General features: G+C 45.0%; 1 protein-coding gene across 10 annotated transcripts in view; it reads right to left on the bottom strand.

The window, feature by feature from the left end:
- Positions 1-15,782, bottom strand: part of DLG3 (discs large MAGUK scaffold protein 3) — a 58,656-nt gene that overhangs the window by 34,773 nt on the left and 8,101 nt on the right. For 7 of the 10 annotated variants that reach the window (XM_050776225.1, XM_050776223.1, XM_050776220.1 and 4 more), the window contains 2 exons: positions 14,929-15,085; positions 14,404-14,506 (listed from right to left, as the gene is read on the bottom strand). In XM_050776225.1, the coding sequence (XP_050632182.1) occupies positions 14,404-14,506; positions 14,929-15,085 (260 nt within the window). Of the gene's footprint in view, positions 1-12,652; positions 13,175-13,454; positions 13,622-14,403; positions 14,507-14,928; positions 15,086-15,782 lie in introns of those variants that run through there. The other 3 variants (XM_050776228.1, XM_050776230.1, XM_050776229.1) reach the window with 2 other exon arrangements.

Genomic DNA, 15,782 nt, shown 5'->3' with positions numbered 1-15,782 from the left:
TCTCAAAAACAAAAACAAAACAAACAAACAAAAAAATACCTGGTCTAAAATGACTGGAATGAAAAATGCCTTGATCTCACATCAAACTAAGAAAAAGTATTCACAGGATCTTGCCTTCTCACCTATTCCGGATCACCCAGCAGATCAGGGTAAAAGCCTCAAATAGGGCCTTCTCTATATCTAAAAGGAATTTCATATAGCATATTCAAATGAAAGATTAACAGAGTCTTTGGCTCCTGCAACCCATAGGCCAAAGTATATGTAAAGACCACCAAGACAAAATACCTCATCCAAAAAACATGAGAATAAAGACAGATTTGTACCTTTTCCCTGTTCTCCAGGTGGTGGGTACACTTGTTAAGAATAATCTTTTCCACTTAACAGAGATGCTATAACGCACTAACTAAAACACACACATTTTATGATGAAGTTTGACAACTTGAGTTAATGTAACCAATTGCTATGTTTTACCAGGTCAGTGGAGAGTCTGGATTCAAATGTTCTTCACAGTTGTCACACCCACAGGATCACAAACTCAACTGAATCTCCTTTAGGTCAAGTTTCTGCGGAAGACACTCAGAAAATGGGACCTGGAGAAATACTCTTCTCATCTAAGTTGTCAAAACACCTATGGTCATTTTCAGTAACTGATAATCCCAGTGTAAAATATTAAAGTCCAAATCGTGTGTGTATATAAAATAATTCTATTTACAATAAAGGTGGTACTTCAAAAATGCAGAGAAACGATGGATTATCTAACAAACGGTACTGAGGTAATTCATTAACATTTGGAAGAAACTAAGTTAGTACCCTACTTTACATCACACATCAACTCCAGGCAAGTTAAGGTTTTAAATGCAAAAACAGGCCGGGCACAGTGGCTCTTGGCTGTAATCCCAGTGCTTTGAGAGGCCAAGGCAGGAAGATCACTTGAGGCCAGGAATTTGAGAGACCAGCCTGGGCAACACAGTGAGACCCCATCTCTACAAAAAAACCCACAAAAATTAGCTATGCATGGTAGCATGTGCCTGTGGTCCCAGCTACTTGGGAAGCTGAGGCAGGAGGATCACATGAGCCTAGGAGTTTAAGGTTGCTGTGATCTATGATTGGGCCACTGCACTCCAGCCTGGGTGACAAAGCCAGACCCTGTCTCTAAAAAAAAAACAAATACAAAAACAAAAATATTAAATAACTAGAATAAAACTCAGATGGTATTTATTTGCCCTCAGGTAGGGAAAGCCCTTCTGAACCTCTGAGCACAGGCAAAATACACAAAACATTAATAGATTTGACCACATAAAAACATATAAAACATCTGTACATCAAGATAAAATTTAAAAAACAGGCTGGGCACGGTGGCTCATGCCTGTAATCCCAGCACTTTGGAAGGCTCAAGTGGACAGACTACTTGAGGCCAGGAGTTCGAGGCCAGCCTGGCCAACATGAGGAAACCCCCTCTACTAAAAAATACAAAAATCAGCCGAGTGTAGTGGCGCACGCCTGTAGTCCCAGCTACTCGGGAGGCTGAGGCAGGAGAATTGCTTGAACCTGGGAAGTGAAGGTTGCAGTGAGCTGAGATCGCACCACTGCACTCCAGCCTGGGCGACAGAGCAAGACTAAATCACAAAAAAAAAAAAGAAAGAAAGAAAGAAAGAAAGCAAACTATAAACTGGGAGAAGTCTTTGCAATATATGTGACAAAGAATTAATATTCTAACCATATTAAAGATTTTATATATCAATAAGAACTGATGAACACACCCCAATAGGGAAATGGGGAAAGAATATGAACAGGCAATCCACACACACACAAAAATGACCAAGAAACACTTGCACACAAATGTTCAACTCTATTATTAACAGAAGAAATACAAATTAAAATACAAATTAAAGAATAACATTTTTGGCCGGGCGCGGTGGCTCAAGCCTGTAATCCCAGCACTTTGGGAGGCCGAGATGGGCGGATCACGAGGTCAGGAGATCGAGACCATCCTGGCTAACACGGTGAAACCCCGTCTCTACTAAGAAATACAAAAAATAGCCGGGCGAGGTGGCAGCGCCTGTAGTCCCAGCTACTCGGGAGGCTGAGGCCGGAGAATGGCGTGAACCCGGGAGGCGGAGCTTGCAGTGAGCTGAGATCCGGCCACTGCACTCCAGCCTGGGCTACAGAGCGAGACTCCGTCTCAAAAAAAAAAAAAACAAACAAACAAAAAGAATAACATTTTTAACCTATCAAATTTGCAGAAATTGTCTTAAAAAATAATACTCCATGTTAGTGAGGATCTTGAAATAGACATTCTTTTTTTTTTTTTTTTTTTTTTTTTTGAGACGGAGTCTCACTCTGTCGCCGGGCTGGAGTACAGTGGCCGGATCTCAGCTCACTGCAAGCTCCGCCTCCCGGGTTTACGTCATTCTCCTGCCTCAGCCTCCCGAGTAGCTGGGACTACAGGCGCCCGCCACCTCGCCCGGCTAGTTTTTTGTATTTTTTTAGTAGAGATGGGGTTTCACTGTGTTAGCCAGGATGGTCTCGATCTCCTGGCCTCGTGATCCGCCCGTCTCGGCCTCCCAAAGTGCTGGGATTACAGGCTTGAGCCACCGCGCCCGGCCGAAATAGACATTCTTATACTGTCAGTGGAAATGGAAGCTAATTTGGCCAAATACATCAAAAGCCTTAAGCATATTCATACCCTTTGATCCAGTAATTCCACCTTAAAAAAATCTATTCAGAGCATAATCAGAGATTCACAAAAACTGTATACAAGGATATCAATCAGAATGTTTTGTGTAATATCAAAACATTGGAAATAATCTAAATGTTCACCAACAGGAGAATGGTTATGCAAATTATGGCACACACATGATGAAATATTATTTAACTATTAAAAATCATTTTTTCAAAAAATATATAGTGATCTAGGAAAATGTTCATGACATATGTTAATGGAAAGAACATAAAACTGCTTAAAGCCTGTAATCCCAGCACTTTGGGAGGCCGAGGCGGGCGGATCACAAGGTCAGGAGATCGAGACCACAGTGAAACCCCGTCTCTACTAAAAATACAAAAAATTAGCCGGGCGCGGTGGCAGGCGCCTGTAGTCCTAGCTACTCAGGAGGCTGAGGCAGGAGAATGGCGTGAACCGAGGAGGCGGAGCTTGCAGTGAGCCGAGATCGCGCCACTGCACTCCAGCCTGGGCAACAGCGTGAGACTCCGTCTCAAAAAAAAAAAAAAAAAAAAAAAAAAAAAAACTGCTTAAAGCCAATAATCTCATTCTTAAAACAGATAGATACAAACATATTATATGATATATGTAATATAAATATATAAAAGTTTAGAGGGAAATACACAGAAATATACACATACAACAGTGGTTATCTCTGGATATAGTTTTACAGATGATTTGAATTTACTTTGTATTTTTCTGTATTTTCCAATTTTCTACAAATCTAAATGTAATATACTTTTAAATACAGGAGAAAAATATAATTTGAAGAGAATGGGAAAGCAGACTTAACATGATAGGCTCAAGGACAAAGCCAGGACACACATGCAACTAGAAACTTCTCTCCACACTGCTCCTGGCTTCATTAATCATTTTCCTCTGGGACTATTCATTCAACCAGTTCCAGACAAGACCAGTTAAACATATCACTATTATCACCCAGCCATCTTATCCAAAAGTAGACCCAAGAAGTTTTGTGAATGCCTTGCAGAAATCTAAATATAGTGCATCTACCATATTTCCCTAATCTACAACCCAGTTAACCCTGTCCATCAAGAAAATTTGGTCAGGCTGACAAGACTTTTTTGTCCTTGGTGAACCAATACTAGCTCCTAGTGCTCACCACTTCTTTTTCTGAATATGTACAAAACAACTCTTAATCTACCCTGGAATGTAACCCAAAATTTGCAAAATTCTCTCCTTTTTGAAAATCCAAAGGACGTCTACTTAGGCCCCTAATGTACATATTTATAAAAAATATGTTAATTTTCTTCTTTTGGTCTAGTCAAATTTTTTATCACTTAATTTCATCAAGTAGAAAGATCATAAAATCTCTAGGGCCTTTGCTTTTTTAGCACAGTGGTGCCATCCCGGCTCACTGCAACCTCCGCCTCGCGGATTCAAGAGATTCTCCTGCCTCAGCCGCCTGAGTAGCTGAGATTACAGGGGTGCACCACCACGCCTGGCTAATTTTTGTATTGTTAGTAGAGATGGGGTTTCACCATTTTGGCCAGGCCTGTCTCAAATTGCTGGGCTCAAGTGATTCACCCTTCTTGGCCTCCCAAAGTGCTGGAATTACAGGCATGAGCCACCACGCCCAGCCTGCTTTTTTAAAGATACCTAAATTCAGCAAAAAATAAACAAAAGTCCATCTCATGAGGGGAAGACAAGACCCTCATAAAAGCAAGACTGCTACTAGCTCAAGACTCTGAGTCTTGGCCGGAGTGGTGGCTCAAAGCCTGTAATCCCAGCACTGTTGGAGGCGGAGGCTGGGGAATCACTTGAGCTCAGGAGTTCAAGACCAGCCTGGGCAACATGGCAAAACCCAGTCTCTACAAAAAAATACCAAAATTAGCAGAGTGTGGTAGCACGTACCTGTAGTCCCAGCTACTTGGCAGGCTGATGTGGGAGGATCACTTGAGCTCAGGAAATTGAGGCTACAGTGAGCCATGATCATACCACTGCACTCCAGCCTGGGTGACAAAGCGAGACAAAAGAAAAGAGAAAGAAAACAGAAAGGCAAGAGAAAGGCAAGGCAAGGCAAAAGAAAAAAGGACGGAAGGCAGGAAGGCAGGAAGGCAGGAAGGCAGGAAGGCAGGCAGGAAGGAAGGAAATAAAAGTCTACACTGGGTGCAGTACCTGTAACCTTAGCACTTTGGGAAGCTGAGGTGGAAGGACTCCTTGAGCCCAGGAGTTTAAGACCAGCCTGGGCAACATAGTAAGACCTTGTCTCTATATAAAAAAAAAAAAAAATTAAAATTAAAAAAGGGGCTGAGTGCAGTGGCTCACCCTTGTAATCCCAGCACTTTGGGAGGCCAAGGTGGGTGGATCACTTGAGTCCAAGAGTTCAAGACCAGCCTGGGCAATACAACAAGACCCCATCCCTAATTTAAACAATAAAAAAGAGTCCAGGTACAAATAGGAACTTGTAAATTGAATTCACAACTCACTACCACTTATCTGACACAGAATTTGAGTTAGACATTAGTGATCATTTTGCATAGTCTCCTCATTTTATAGATTAAAAAATTGAGTCCCTAAGAGGAAGGTTGACTAGTCTAAGATCATTCAGCTACTTTAAGTCAGAACCCAAGGCCTCGGCTCCTCTGCCAAGATTTTATATATATATACATATATATGTATTATATGTTTCATACATATATACATTCTTACATAAAAGGAACAAAACCAATATATTTTACAAAAAACAATTACCCTATTGTGGAATATAAGACTAAAGCTTTAAACAAAGGAATAGTGTCAATATCAGAGTCAAGATTTCAACAAGCAACATATTAAACAAAAGAGAAATCCTAAAAAGCTACAATTAAGTAAGAAATAACTCATTCTCAGGCTTGGCACAGTGGCTCACGCCTGCAATCCCAGCACTTTGGGAGGCTGAGGCAGGTGGATCACCTGAGGTCAGGAGTTCGAGACCAGCCTGGCCAACATGATGAAACCTCATCTCTACTAGATATAAAAAATTTGCTGGGCGTGGTGGCGCATGCCTGTAATCCCAGCTACTTGGAAGGCTGAGGCAGGACAATCACTTGAACCCAGGAGGCAGAGGTTGCAGTGAGCTGAGATTACGCCATTGCACTCCAGACTGGGCAACAAAAGTGAAACTCTGTCTCAAAAAAAAAATTTAAAACAAAGAAATAACTAATTCTCATTACTGTTATTCTAATAATTCTACCCTATCAGGAAGAAGTGATGTTTTACGGACACCAAAGCTCCTAGGATTTTGCCTCAAACCATCTAACGAAGACAAGAAACCATCTAACGAAGACAAGAAAGCACCTGACCAGCTAAATACAGAGTGCTTTACTAAATCTAGCACCATGTCCTTGGGTTACATGGAATAAAGAAAAGCCCAAAACAAACACACACATATGAAGTTCAGCTCCAGGGGACAAAACTGAAAAGAAAACTTAATTTTTTTTCTCTTCTAAGTATATAGAACAGGGCTGGGCCTAAAAGGGTGTAGCTACTTTTTTAAAAAGCCAGGCAGTTCCTCAAAAATCTAAACACTAAGTTACCCATGACCTAGCAATTCTATTCCTAAGTACGTATCATCTAAGAGAACTGAAAACATGTTCACATAGCAGCAGTATTCACAATAGTCAAAAGGTGGAAACAACCCAAACGTCCATCAACTCAAGAATGGATAGACAAAATGTGGCATAACCATAGGATGAAATATTGTTCAACCATAAAAAGTAATCAAGTGGCCGGGTACGGTGGCTCGCACCTGTAATCCCAGCACTTTGGGAGGCTGGGAGGCCGAGGTGGGCGGATCACCTGAGGTCAGGAGTTTGAGACCAGCCAGGCTAACATGGTGAAATCCCATTGCTACCAAAAATACAAAAAATAGCTGGGCATGGTGGCGCACATCTGTAGTCCCAGCTACTCAGGAGGCTGAGGTAGGAGAATCTCTTGAACCTGGGAGGCGGAGGTTGCAGTGAGCTGAGATCACGCCACTGCACTCCAGCCTGGGTGACAGAGTAAGACTCTGTCTCAAAAAAATAAAAGAAAAAGAAAAGAAAAAGAAAGAAAAAGGAATTAAGTACTAATACATGCTATAACACACATGAATCTTGAAAACATTATGCTAAGTGAAAAAAAGCCGAGCACAAAACACCACATATTGCATGACTTCATTTTTATGAACTGGCCAGAATAGGCAACTTTATGAAAACAGAAAGTAGATTGGTAGTTGCCTGCCTAGGGCTGGGGGGGGTGGGGGGGCAGGGGGCAGGGAATGAGGAGTGATTGCTAATGGGGTCAGGGCTTCTTTTGGGGTGAATATGTTCTAAAATTGTGGTGACAGTTGCACAACTCTAAAAATTGTAAAAATTGTTGTACTCTTTAAATGAGTGCATTGTAGCATGTGAATTATATCTCAATCAGCAATTTTTTGTTAAAAAGGTAGGCCCCTGGCCGGGCATGGTGGCTCACGCCTATAATTCCAGCACTTTGGGAGGCCGAGGCAAGCGGATCACCTGAGGTCAGGAGTTCAAGACCAGTCTGGCCAACATGTTGAAACCTCGTCTCTACAAAATATAAAAATTAGCCGGGCATGACGGCGGGTGCCTGTAATCCCAGAGCTACTTGGGAGGATGAGGGAGGAGAATCCCTTGAACCTGGGAGGCGGAGGCTGCAGTGAGTCGAGATCGTGCCACTGGACTCCAGCCTGGGTGACAGAGCGAGAATCTGTCTCAAAAAAAAAAAAAAAAAAAAAGTGGGCCCTATCATTTTTATCAGATCAGCATTCCTGAGCTAAAATTATCTATGCCCAAAGCCTTAAACCCCTCCAGCACACAAAGCAGTCAGAGTGAGAAGCTGTTATCTTCCTGGTTCTTTCTAGTTGCCTAATAACATAGCTGGCTTGCTCTGGTCTCAAGTCAATTTGGAAACAGAGAGAGAATCAAGAGAATCAAATCAGGCGACCAAGCAAAACAAAAGTGAACAGCAAACAATAAGCATATGAAAAATGCGCAACATTAGCCATGGGGGAAAATTCAAATCAAAACCACAATTAGATACCACTTCACACCTACCAGGATGGCTAGAATCAAAAAGACTGACAATAACAAGTGTTGGGGATGATGCGGAGAAATTGGAACCTTTACACACTACTGGTGGGAATGTAAAATGTTGCAGCCTAAATGTGGAAAGCAGCCTGGCCATTACACCAAAGGTCAGAGTTGTCATATGATCCAGCAGTTCCACTCACAGGTATATATACTCAAGAGAAATATAAACATGTCCATGCAAAAACTTGCACACAGATGTTCACAGAGCATTATTCATAACAGCAAAAAAGTGGAAACAACCCAAATGTCCATCAAACGACAAACAAAATGTGGTATATCCATATAATGACATATTATTCAGCTATAAAAAGGAATGAAGTATTGATACATGTACAACACAGATGAACCTTGACAATATTATGCTAAGTGAGAGAAGCCAGTCACATATTATATGAATCTAGTTATATGCAATGTCCAGATTGCAAATCCACAGAGACAAAAAGTATAATAGATTAGTGGTTGCTTAGACATGAGGGGGATGGGGAGATGAAGGGTGACAGCTAAAGTGTACAGGGGTGATTAAAATTCTAAAATCAATTGCGGTGATGGTTGCACAACTCTGTGAACATTCTGAAAACCACTGAAGCTCTTAAATGAGTGAATCGTAAGATCATAAAAAATGAATGACAAATACAACTCCATTTCACTTGAAGAATTAAAAAATACTTGCTTATTCCATTAATATCCTCAAGCCTGCACACATTTACTATTAAGTCAGGTAAACCAACTCCCATCTTTTGGCTCCTCCTGGGGTTCCCCCAACAGTATCATTCCCTGGTAGTCCTCCCGAATCCACTTTCCTTCTGCAGGAGAAGGGATCTCCCTCAGGCTTCCCAGCAGGCCATCTACCCTCAAGTTACTTCTTCCTTTGGGGCAGGAGTTTACGGTCATCAAAACTAAAAAGTTGAGATTTGGGAGTTCTTTCCCCCCGAGACGGAGTCTTGGCTCTGTCACCAGGCTGGAGTGTAGTGGCACGATCTCAGCTCACCGCAACCTCCACCTCCCGAGTTCAAGCGATTCTCCTGCCTCAGCCTCCTGAGTAGCTGGTACTACAGGCACATACCACCACACCCAGCTAATTTTTGTATTTTTAGTAGAGATGGAGTTTCACCATGTTGGCCAGGATGGTCTCAATCTCTTGACCTCCTGATCCACCCGCCTTGGCCTCTCAAAGTGTTGGGATTACAGGCGTGACGGCCATCGCGCCCGGCCTGGGAGTTCATTTATACTCCATTTGTTGACAGCTTCTGGCACTTGAAGAGTCTCAGAGTGATATCTTCTGTTGTAGCCAGATGTATCTGGGTAGGGAGATAGTTGTGGCCTAGTGACAAAAGCCCTGGACTCAAAGAAGTTCTCCAGAAATCTGTACTCAAACTTTTATTCTGTCCCTTACAGACTGTGTGACCCTGAGCAAGTCACTCAACCACTCCGACCCTCACTTTCCTCATTTGTAAAATGGGGATAATACCACCTAATCCACAGGGATATTCTGAAGATTAGTGCTTATAAAAGTATCTGAAACAGAGATAATAATTCAACAAACTATTTGCCAGGCTCCATACTCGGGGCTGGGGACACAAAGATAAATGTAATACTAGCTGCCTTCAAATTGTTCACAGTGTACAAATGCTGATGATAGGAAATCATTTTCTTTCTTCCTTACCTTGCCTTCTTTTAGGATGGCAATAGGAATTTCAGAACTTTGATTCTCTGCCTTGGTATACTCTCAACTTTGTGCTTTCAATGCTGATAGGATAGCAGTTACGTTTACATCCTTCATTCTCAAAAAGGGGGAGATGGAATGGTTACTTAAATGTTATGGGGAAAATATCCCTTTTATGCTTTCAAGTTATTATTACCACTGATTTCTAACTCTTCCAGGCCTTACCCAAAGGTGTTCCATGGTAAAAGTATGCTTATTCACACCTTAAAATAACTTACAGAAATACTCCCATTCTCTCTCACTCCTTGTACCCCCAAGCCTGCCTGGATTTACATCCCCGAAAAGACCGGTCACAAAGGATCATTTCCCAGTTAGGCTACCTTAATGACCAATTTCTCACTCACCTCCTGTTTTTGAGATCAGTTTCTACTCTAAAAACGAAAGAGCTTTCAAGAAAAATACTAGATCAGTTTATAAACAGAGGTTGATATAAAGTCACTACAGGGAAAATGTAGAGCTCAAAATGTTCTAACACATAACCCATCCTTCCTTTGGTGGGACAATTTCACAAGTCACAGAAAAATATTTTTCATTTTAGAATAGATTTTAAGAGAGCCTTTGCCAAGAGCCAGTTCTTTAAATGTTCAATTGAATTTTAAGCAGTATTATACACGTCCAAGAACATCATGCTATTTTTAGCTAACAGGTAGGGCTGCTGTGTCTACAACCGTTTGGAGCAATCAGGAATGAAACCATTAAATAGCATCTCTCACTGTGGTATCTTATCATTTAGCATTTCTATTTCTATTTTAATATTTTCCAAAGCCTCATCATAAAAAACACCTGTAAAGCACCCATGCTAGGCACAATACAAAGTTCGAATAGAAAGAAACAGTTCCTATACTTCATTATGGGTTAAACCCACATTAAGCAAACCAGATATATGAAAGAATCTTGGCTGGGCATTATGGCTCATGCCTGTAATCCCAGTGCTTTGGGACGTCGAGGTGGGAGGATCACTTGGGCCAGGTGTTCGAGGCCAGCCTGGGCAACATAGTAAGACCCTGTTTCTATAAATAAATTAACAAATAAAAAAAAAGAATTTCACAGAGCATTCTCAAGTTGCCACCAACCTCCTAAGTGTCCAGGGGAGGAACATTAGGAAGCAATTGTCCTAAACCCATCATCTTTCTAATGCTTGCACACCTTTTATGTATTAAAAGAAGAGGGGCAAGGAAAATGTTCTAGGCCGGAAGCGGTGATCCCAGCACTTTGGGAGGCTGAGGTGGGTGGACTGCTTGAGCTCAGGAGTTCAAGACCAGCCTAGGCAACATGGCAAACCCCCATCTCTACTAAAAATACAAAAATTAGGCTGGGCATGGTGGCTCACACCTGTAATCCCAGCACTTTGGGAGGCCAAGGCAGGAAGAATGCTTGAGCCCAGGAGTTCAAGACCAGCCTGGGCAACATGGTGAAACCCCATCTTTACAAAAAATACAAAAATTAGCCAGGTGTAGGGGCGCACACCTATAGTCCCAGCTACTCAGGAGGCTGAGGTGGGAGGATGGCTTGAGCTTGAGAGGCGGAGGTTGCAGCGAGCCGAGATCGTGCTACTGCACTCCAGCCTGGGAGACAGAGCCTGACACTGTCTCACACACACACAAAAAAAGTTCTAAAACTTACTGTGGTGATGGAGGCACAACCATACCTAAAAGCCACTGAAATATATACCTAAATGAGGGAACTGTATGGTAAATGACTTCTATCTCAACACCATTTTAAAAAGGAGACAAATTGTCTTACTCTGATTGTTCTAATTAGTCAAACCTATTTTTGAAGCTCTCATGCTAAAGGCTATCTAGGTAAAGGCTGCACTGGTTTGGCAAGGGCGCCTCAGAGGCCACCATGGAGATCACTCTAACCTTCCCCTCCATGTCCATCTTTCTTTCCCTTACACTCTTCCTAATCTCTCCTCTGTTATTTCCCCAGTCTCCTTGCTGCTCCTCCGCTTTTAACTAGGTGTTAGGTTCCTCAAGTGTTCACAAGCATGGTCTGTCCCAACTAGTAGACCTCAGGATTAAGCTGATTTGCTGACCCTCTGATGCTGACCTTCGGTAACTTTCCCTTCTTAGGCAAGTTATATCTTGGTTCTCTTGTCATTGTTTCAGTATGGGGAATTGGACCACTTGATCCTTTCCAGCTCTCACGTTCACATAAAGAAAAAAAATTCAAGTAATGAACACTTACTTGGCCAATCACATGCAAAGTCTCTTGCCAACCGACATACATGTATTTGGATTATTCATTTAGTAAATACACCGTGATGCAATCCTCTGAAGAACCACACTTATTTATAAATTGATCAACATGGAGTCCTTATTTTTAAAAACTAGCACTTTATCAAAGAAAATTTAGAGCCCAACACAGAATGCTTGACAGTCCCTCTGGACCAGTCTCCAGGGATCTGTTTTCAAAGGGGGGGAAAAAATAAAAGCTTTTGCATGTTGGGCACTTGTTGGATTTACCAAACCAAAGGAGGAAGTAAGATTGATTGGGGTGGCAGAGCCTTAACAACAGTGGTTCACCTAAATCCTAAAAGAAGAAAGGCCTTATTTGGCAAGTGGTAGAAAGAACTAGCATAAAACAGCACCTCAACCTACATTATAAACTCTCAGAAATATGCTCAGAGAGCAATAAACACTGCAGGAATCCCCTTACCCTGGACAACTTGCAGCTTTTATGCAAACCAGTTGCATTCCCCCAACAAGTCATAGAAATATGTAGTCACTAGTATCCAGCATACCCCCACCACACACATTCACAGTATTGTTTCCATGTGCCCAACATCAGAGAGCAAAACCGAAAGAAACATCAATTTCTCCTACAACATACACACACAAATATGCAAGAAAAACCATTTCCTTTGCAGAACCTGTGTTGTCTAAGTTGTGGGCATGAAATGCATAAATATTAGTTGCTAATAAAAATCAGACGGTTAGCTCTGTACTGGAAAGCGAACAGCACACACATAAATCATAAAAAAACAATAACCCTAAGGTGCGTTCCTCATCAGTAAGCTGAAAACCAAACAAGGAGAGAAATGACTCCAAGTGTCCATGTGAATCCCTCTTTCCCATTACCTCAGACCAACAAGCTCTCTCTCCTGCGAGTTACCTCCTTACACTTCTGTCCGCGATCAGAAGAGCCTCGTGGAAAAGGTCGCAGGCTCTCTCTTCTTTCCCTTCAGGCTCTTGAGGCACTGAAGGAGCATGGGGGGAGGGGAACGGAAAGGACAAAGGTAGGCGCTTTCCATCCCTCTCAGCTTGGCGACAGGGCTCCCAGCCTCTCCCCCTCTCATCGCGGAAATAGAGCACCTGCCAGGGAGAGGTCGGTCCCTTCCACCTTAGTAACCGGCCCACAGGGCCTAGGTGTCCCAGGAGCCCAGGCGCTGCAGCCCTAGGGGACAAAGGGGAGGAGGCGAAAGAAGTCGGGAATGGTACGAATCCCTTGCAAACAAAAGGGAGGGGGCAGAATACCAACCCGTTCGCGGCTGTTCTCAGAGGTGGCCAGGTTGGGTGGAGAAATGGGTTTCGGGGGAGGGGAAGATTTAGAAAATTCCTCTGGGGCAAGGGATTAGGGAGCTGCTTGGGGGCGCAGCAGCCGGCAGGAAGGGGGCTGAGACAGGACAGAGGCCCTGGGGCGAGAAGGGGGCACAGCTCGCGGTGGGGGAGAGGTGACGGCCAAGAGGTGAAGGCCAGACTGGGCCCAGTGTGGGGTGAGCGGGAGCAGAGCCCCGCGCGGCGCTCCGAGGGGCCCTGAGGAGGGTCTCAGAAGGAGGCTGGGGGCACGCAACGAAGGCATTCGGGGGAGAGGGCAGAGTTGGGGGACACAGTGTTGGAAAAGAGGCTGAGAACAGAGCCGTAGAGAGGTTAGGGGGGACTGCGAGGGGGCCTGACCCCCGTCCGCCCCACCTCACCTGGCGCCGGGTCGGAGTCCAGGTCTAGTGCTGAGAAAGCGCCAGCTCCAGCCAGTCCCTCCGTCCCGCGCGGGAGACCACGGACACAAAGCGGGGCGCGCGGGAGGAGGGGAGGAGAGAGGAGGGGGAAGGAGGGAGGAGGAGGAGGAGACGCCTGAGGCGCGCGAGTGGGGGAAGGAGGGGCACCCGCCGCCCTCCGCCTGGGTCAGGGGGCGGGGCATGCGGCTGGAGGCCGCGCTCAGCCGGCCAATGGCCACTCCACCCGCCCGCAGGCTAGGGCGCGCCTTCCCGCGGCTCACCTCGGCACCTGGGCCTCGGTTGGCCCTAGCCAATCAAACGCCTTTATTTGCAATGACCAGCCCCGCCCATTCGCCCCAGCCAAGGGCTGCTCACTGAGAATACAAAGAAGGCCCCCCGGAGGGGAGGGAGTAGACTCCAGCTCGCCTATCCCAAGGGCATGGTATCACCTTTTCAGCGCGTTTATGGGTCTTTCACGGTCATCTTGAGGGGAGGGGAGTGGGGGTCACAGAGGTTTGGCCCAAGATCACTGAAGAGGTCGGATCTCTTCTACCTGAGGTCCTTCTAACCAAGAGCCGCTCTCCTCTTCCAGGGAACACAGTTCCCTGTCTTCTCCTGTGGGCCCTCCGCCCCCTCCCCTTTTTCCAATCGCCCTAATCTTTGGATGCTGCTTCCCGTAGGCTGCTGCCCACTACTGGCCTTCTCCTGCACTGCAGCCCACATCAGCAGGCTCTGAGCACAGCCTTAATTGATGCTTCCAAGCTGCCCAAACCAACCCCTATCCAGAAGGAAAAGGAGAGAGGAAGAGGTTACTGCCCTAGGGTAGAAGGGACCTGGTCAAGTGGCTTTGTTACCTAGGATGGCAAAAAGCCAGCACGTAATGTAAGTCTAACTCCCCCACATCATCTCTTCCCACCTTCCCTTCTCCTACCTTCAGGTCTGTACTGGGCCACAATGGTGACTGACTGGCCGGCCCGTTTCAGAGCAGCTGCAGCCTGCTCATGAGTTGCATTCCTCAGATTCACTCCATTCACCTGTCCAAAGAGAGAAGCTGTGAGCCACCCCAAAAGCAAGAAAGGGGGTCCTCTGCACTAGCAGTTAGGTGAGGGAAATGGGTACCCCACCCCTAAGCCTGTTTAGATGCCTTTCCCAATATTCCAACCTTGCCCCCTAAAACAAGGCCTAAAGGATACGACATCTCTAGTGTAATAATTATCTTCATAAAGGTCGAATGCCAATCAGGGTTAAGATCCGAGAGGCATTCATTTCCTCCTCAAAGGTAAGTCTGGTCCTGGTCCCTGTCACTAAGGATGTCTACAAAAACAAGATTAAGTTTTCTCCAGTCCTTAGCCCTCCCCTCATCTCAAGAAGCATTCCTCGGAGGAAGTAAGGTCTCTGGCTCTCCAGTTTACACTGGCGCAGTTCCCATCCTCCCACCTCTCCTTTGTCTCCTCACCGATAAGATCCGGTCTCCCCTGCGCAGCTCCCCACTCAGGTCAGCTGGGCCTCCTGCCAGGATGAAGGAGACAAAAATGCCTTCTCCATCCTCTCCTCCTACGATGTTGAAGCCCAGGCCTGTGGAACCTTTGTGCAGGATGATCTTGCGGGGCTCTCTGGTGGGAAAGGAGTGGAGGAGTAAGGACTAGGTAGATACGGACTGTTGTCCTTTGAGGGCCAGCCTGGAACAAGGTCCATACTTGCTGTAGGGAGTCAGGATGTGGTTCCCTGTGTATGATACCCAGAGCCTCCCTTTGTCTCCTGAAACCTGCTTGGCTGCTGTTCTGTCAGGTGCCAAGTTTCAGTTCCTCTTCCCTCCCTTCTTTCCAAGGGCTCGCAGTCAACTTCCCAGTGGACAGTCCCCTACTCTCTCGGGTCAACAAATTCCTACCCTGAACTTCAGAGACCAAATCTCAGAGCCCACTCACTGGTCCTCTTCCTTCCCAGATACTCCTATCCTACCAATCCGTGTGATGGACCCTGGACCACAAGAAGAGGAAGCAGTTGGGGCAGTGAAGTCACCCTGGGGTTGACTGCACTCATCATCCACAGGAAGTGCACACTTACTTCACAGATACTCTTCTGCAGTCTCAAAATTTCACCCATCAACTATGACCCCTCCTACCTGCTGCCCCAACAACATATTTAATCAGCAGCTAACACTATGTAGTCCCAGGGGGTTGCAGCGCCTGGGTTCTTAGGGGGACCCCAGGTTCCCAAAAGGAGTTTAGAAGCCAAACTGAAGAGAGCAGACAAGCACATGAAAAATGCGAGTAAAACTAACCACATCTAACGAAGCCCTCTGTAAAAGGT

The sequence above is a fragment of the Macaca thibetana genome, chromosome X, assembly GCF_024542745.1.
Source record: "Macaca thibetana thibetana isolate TM-01 chromosome X, ASM2454274v1, whole genome shotgun sequence".
Taxonomy (NCBI): domain Eukaryota; kingdom Metazoa; phylum Chordata; class Mammalia; order Primates; family Cercopithecidae; genus Macaca; species Macaca thibetana.
This window is presented reverse-complemented; position numbering and strand designations above follow the sequence as displayed.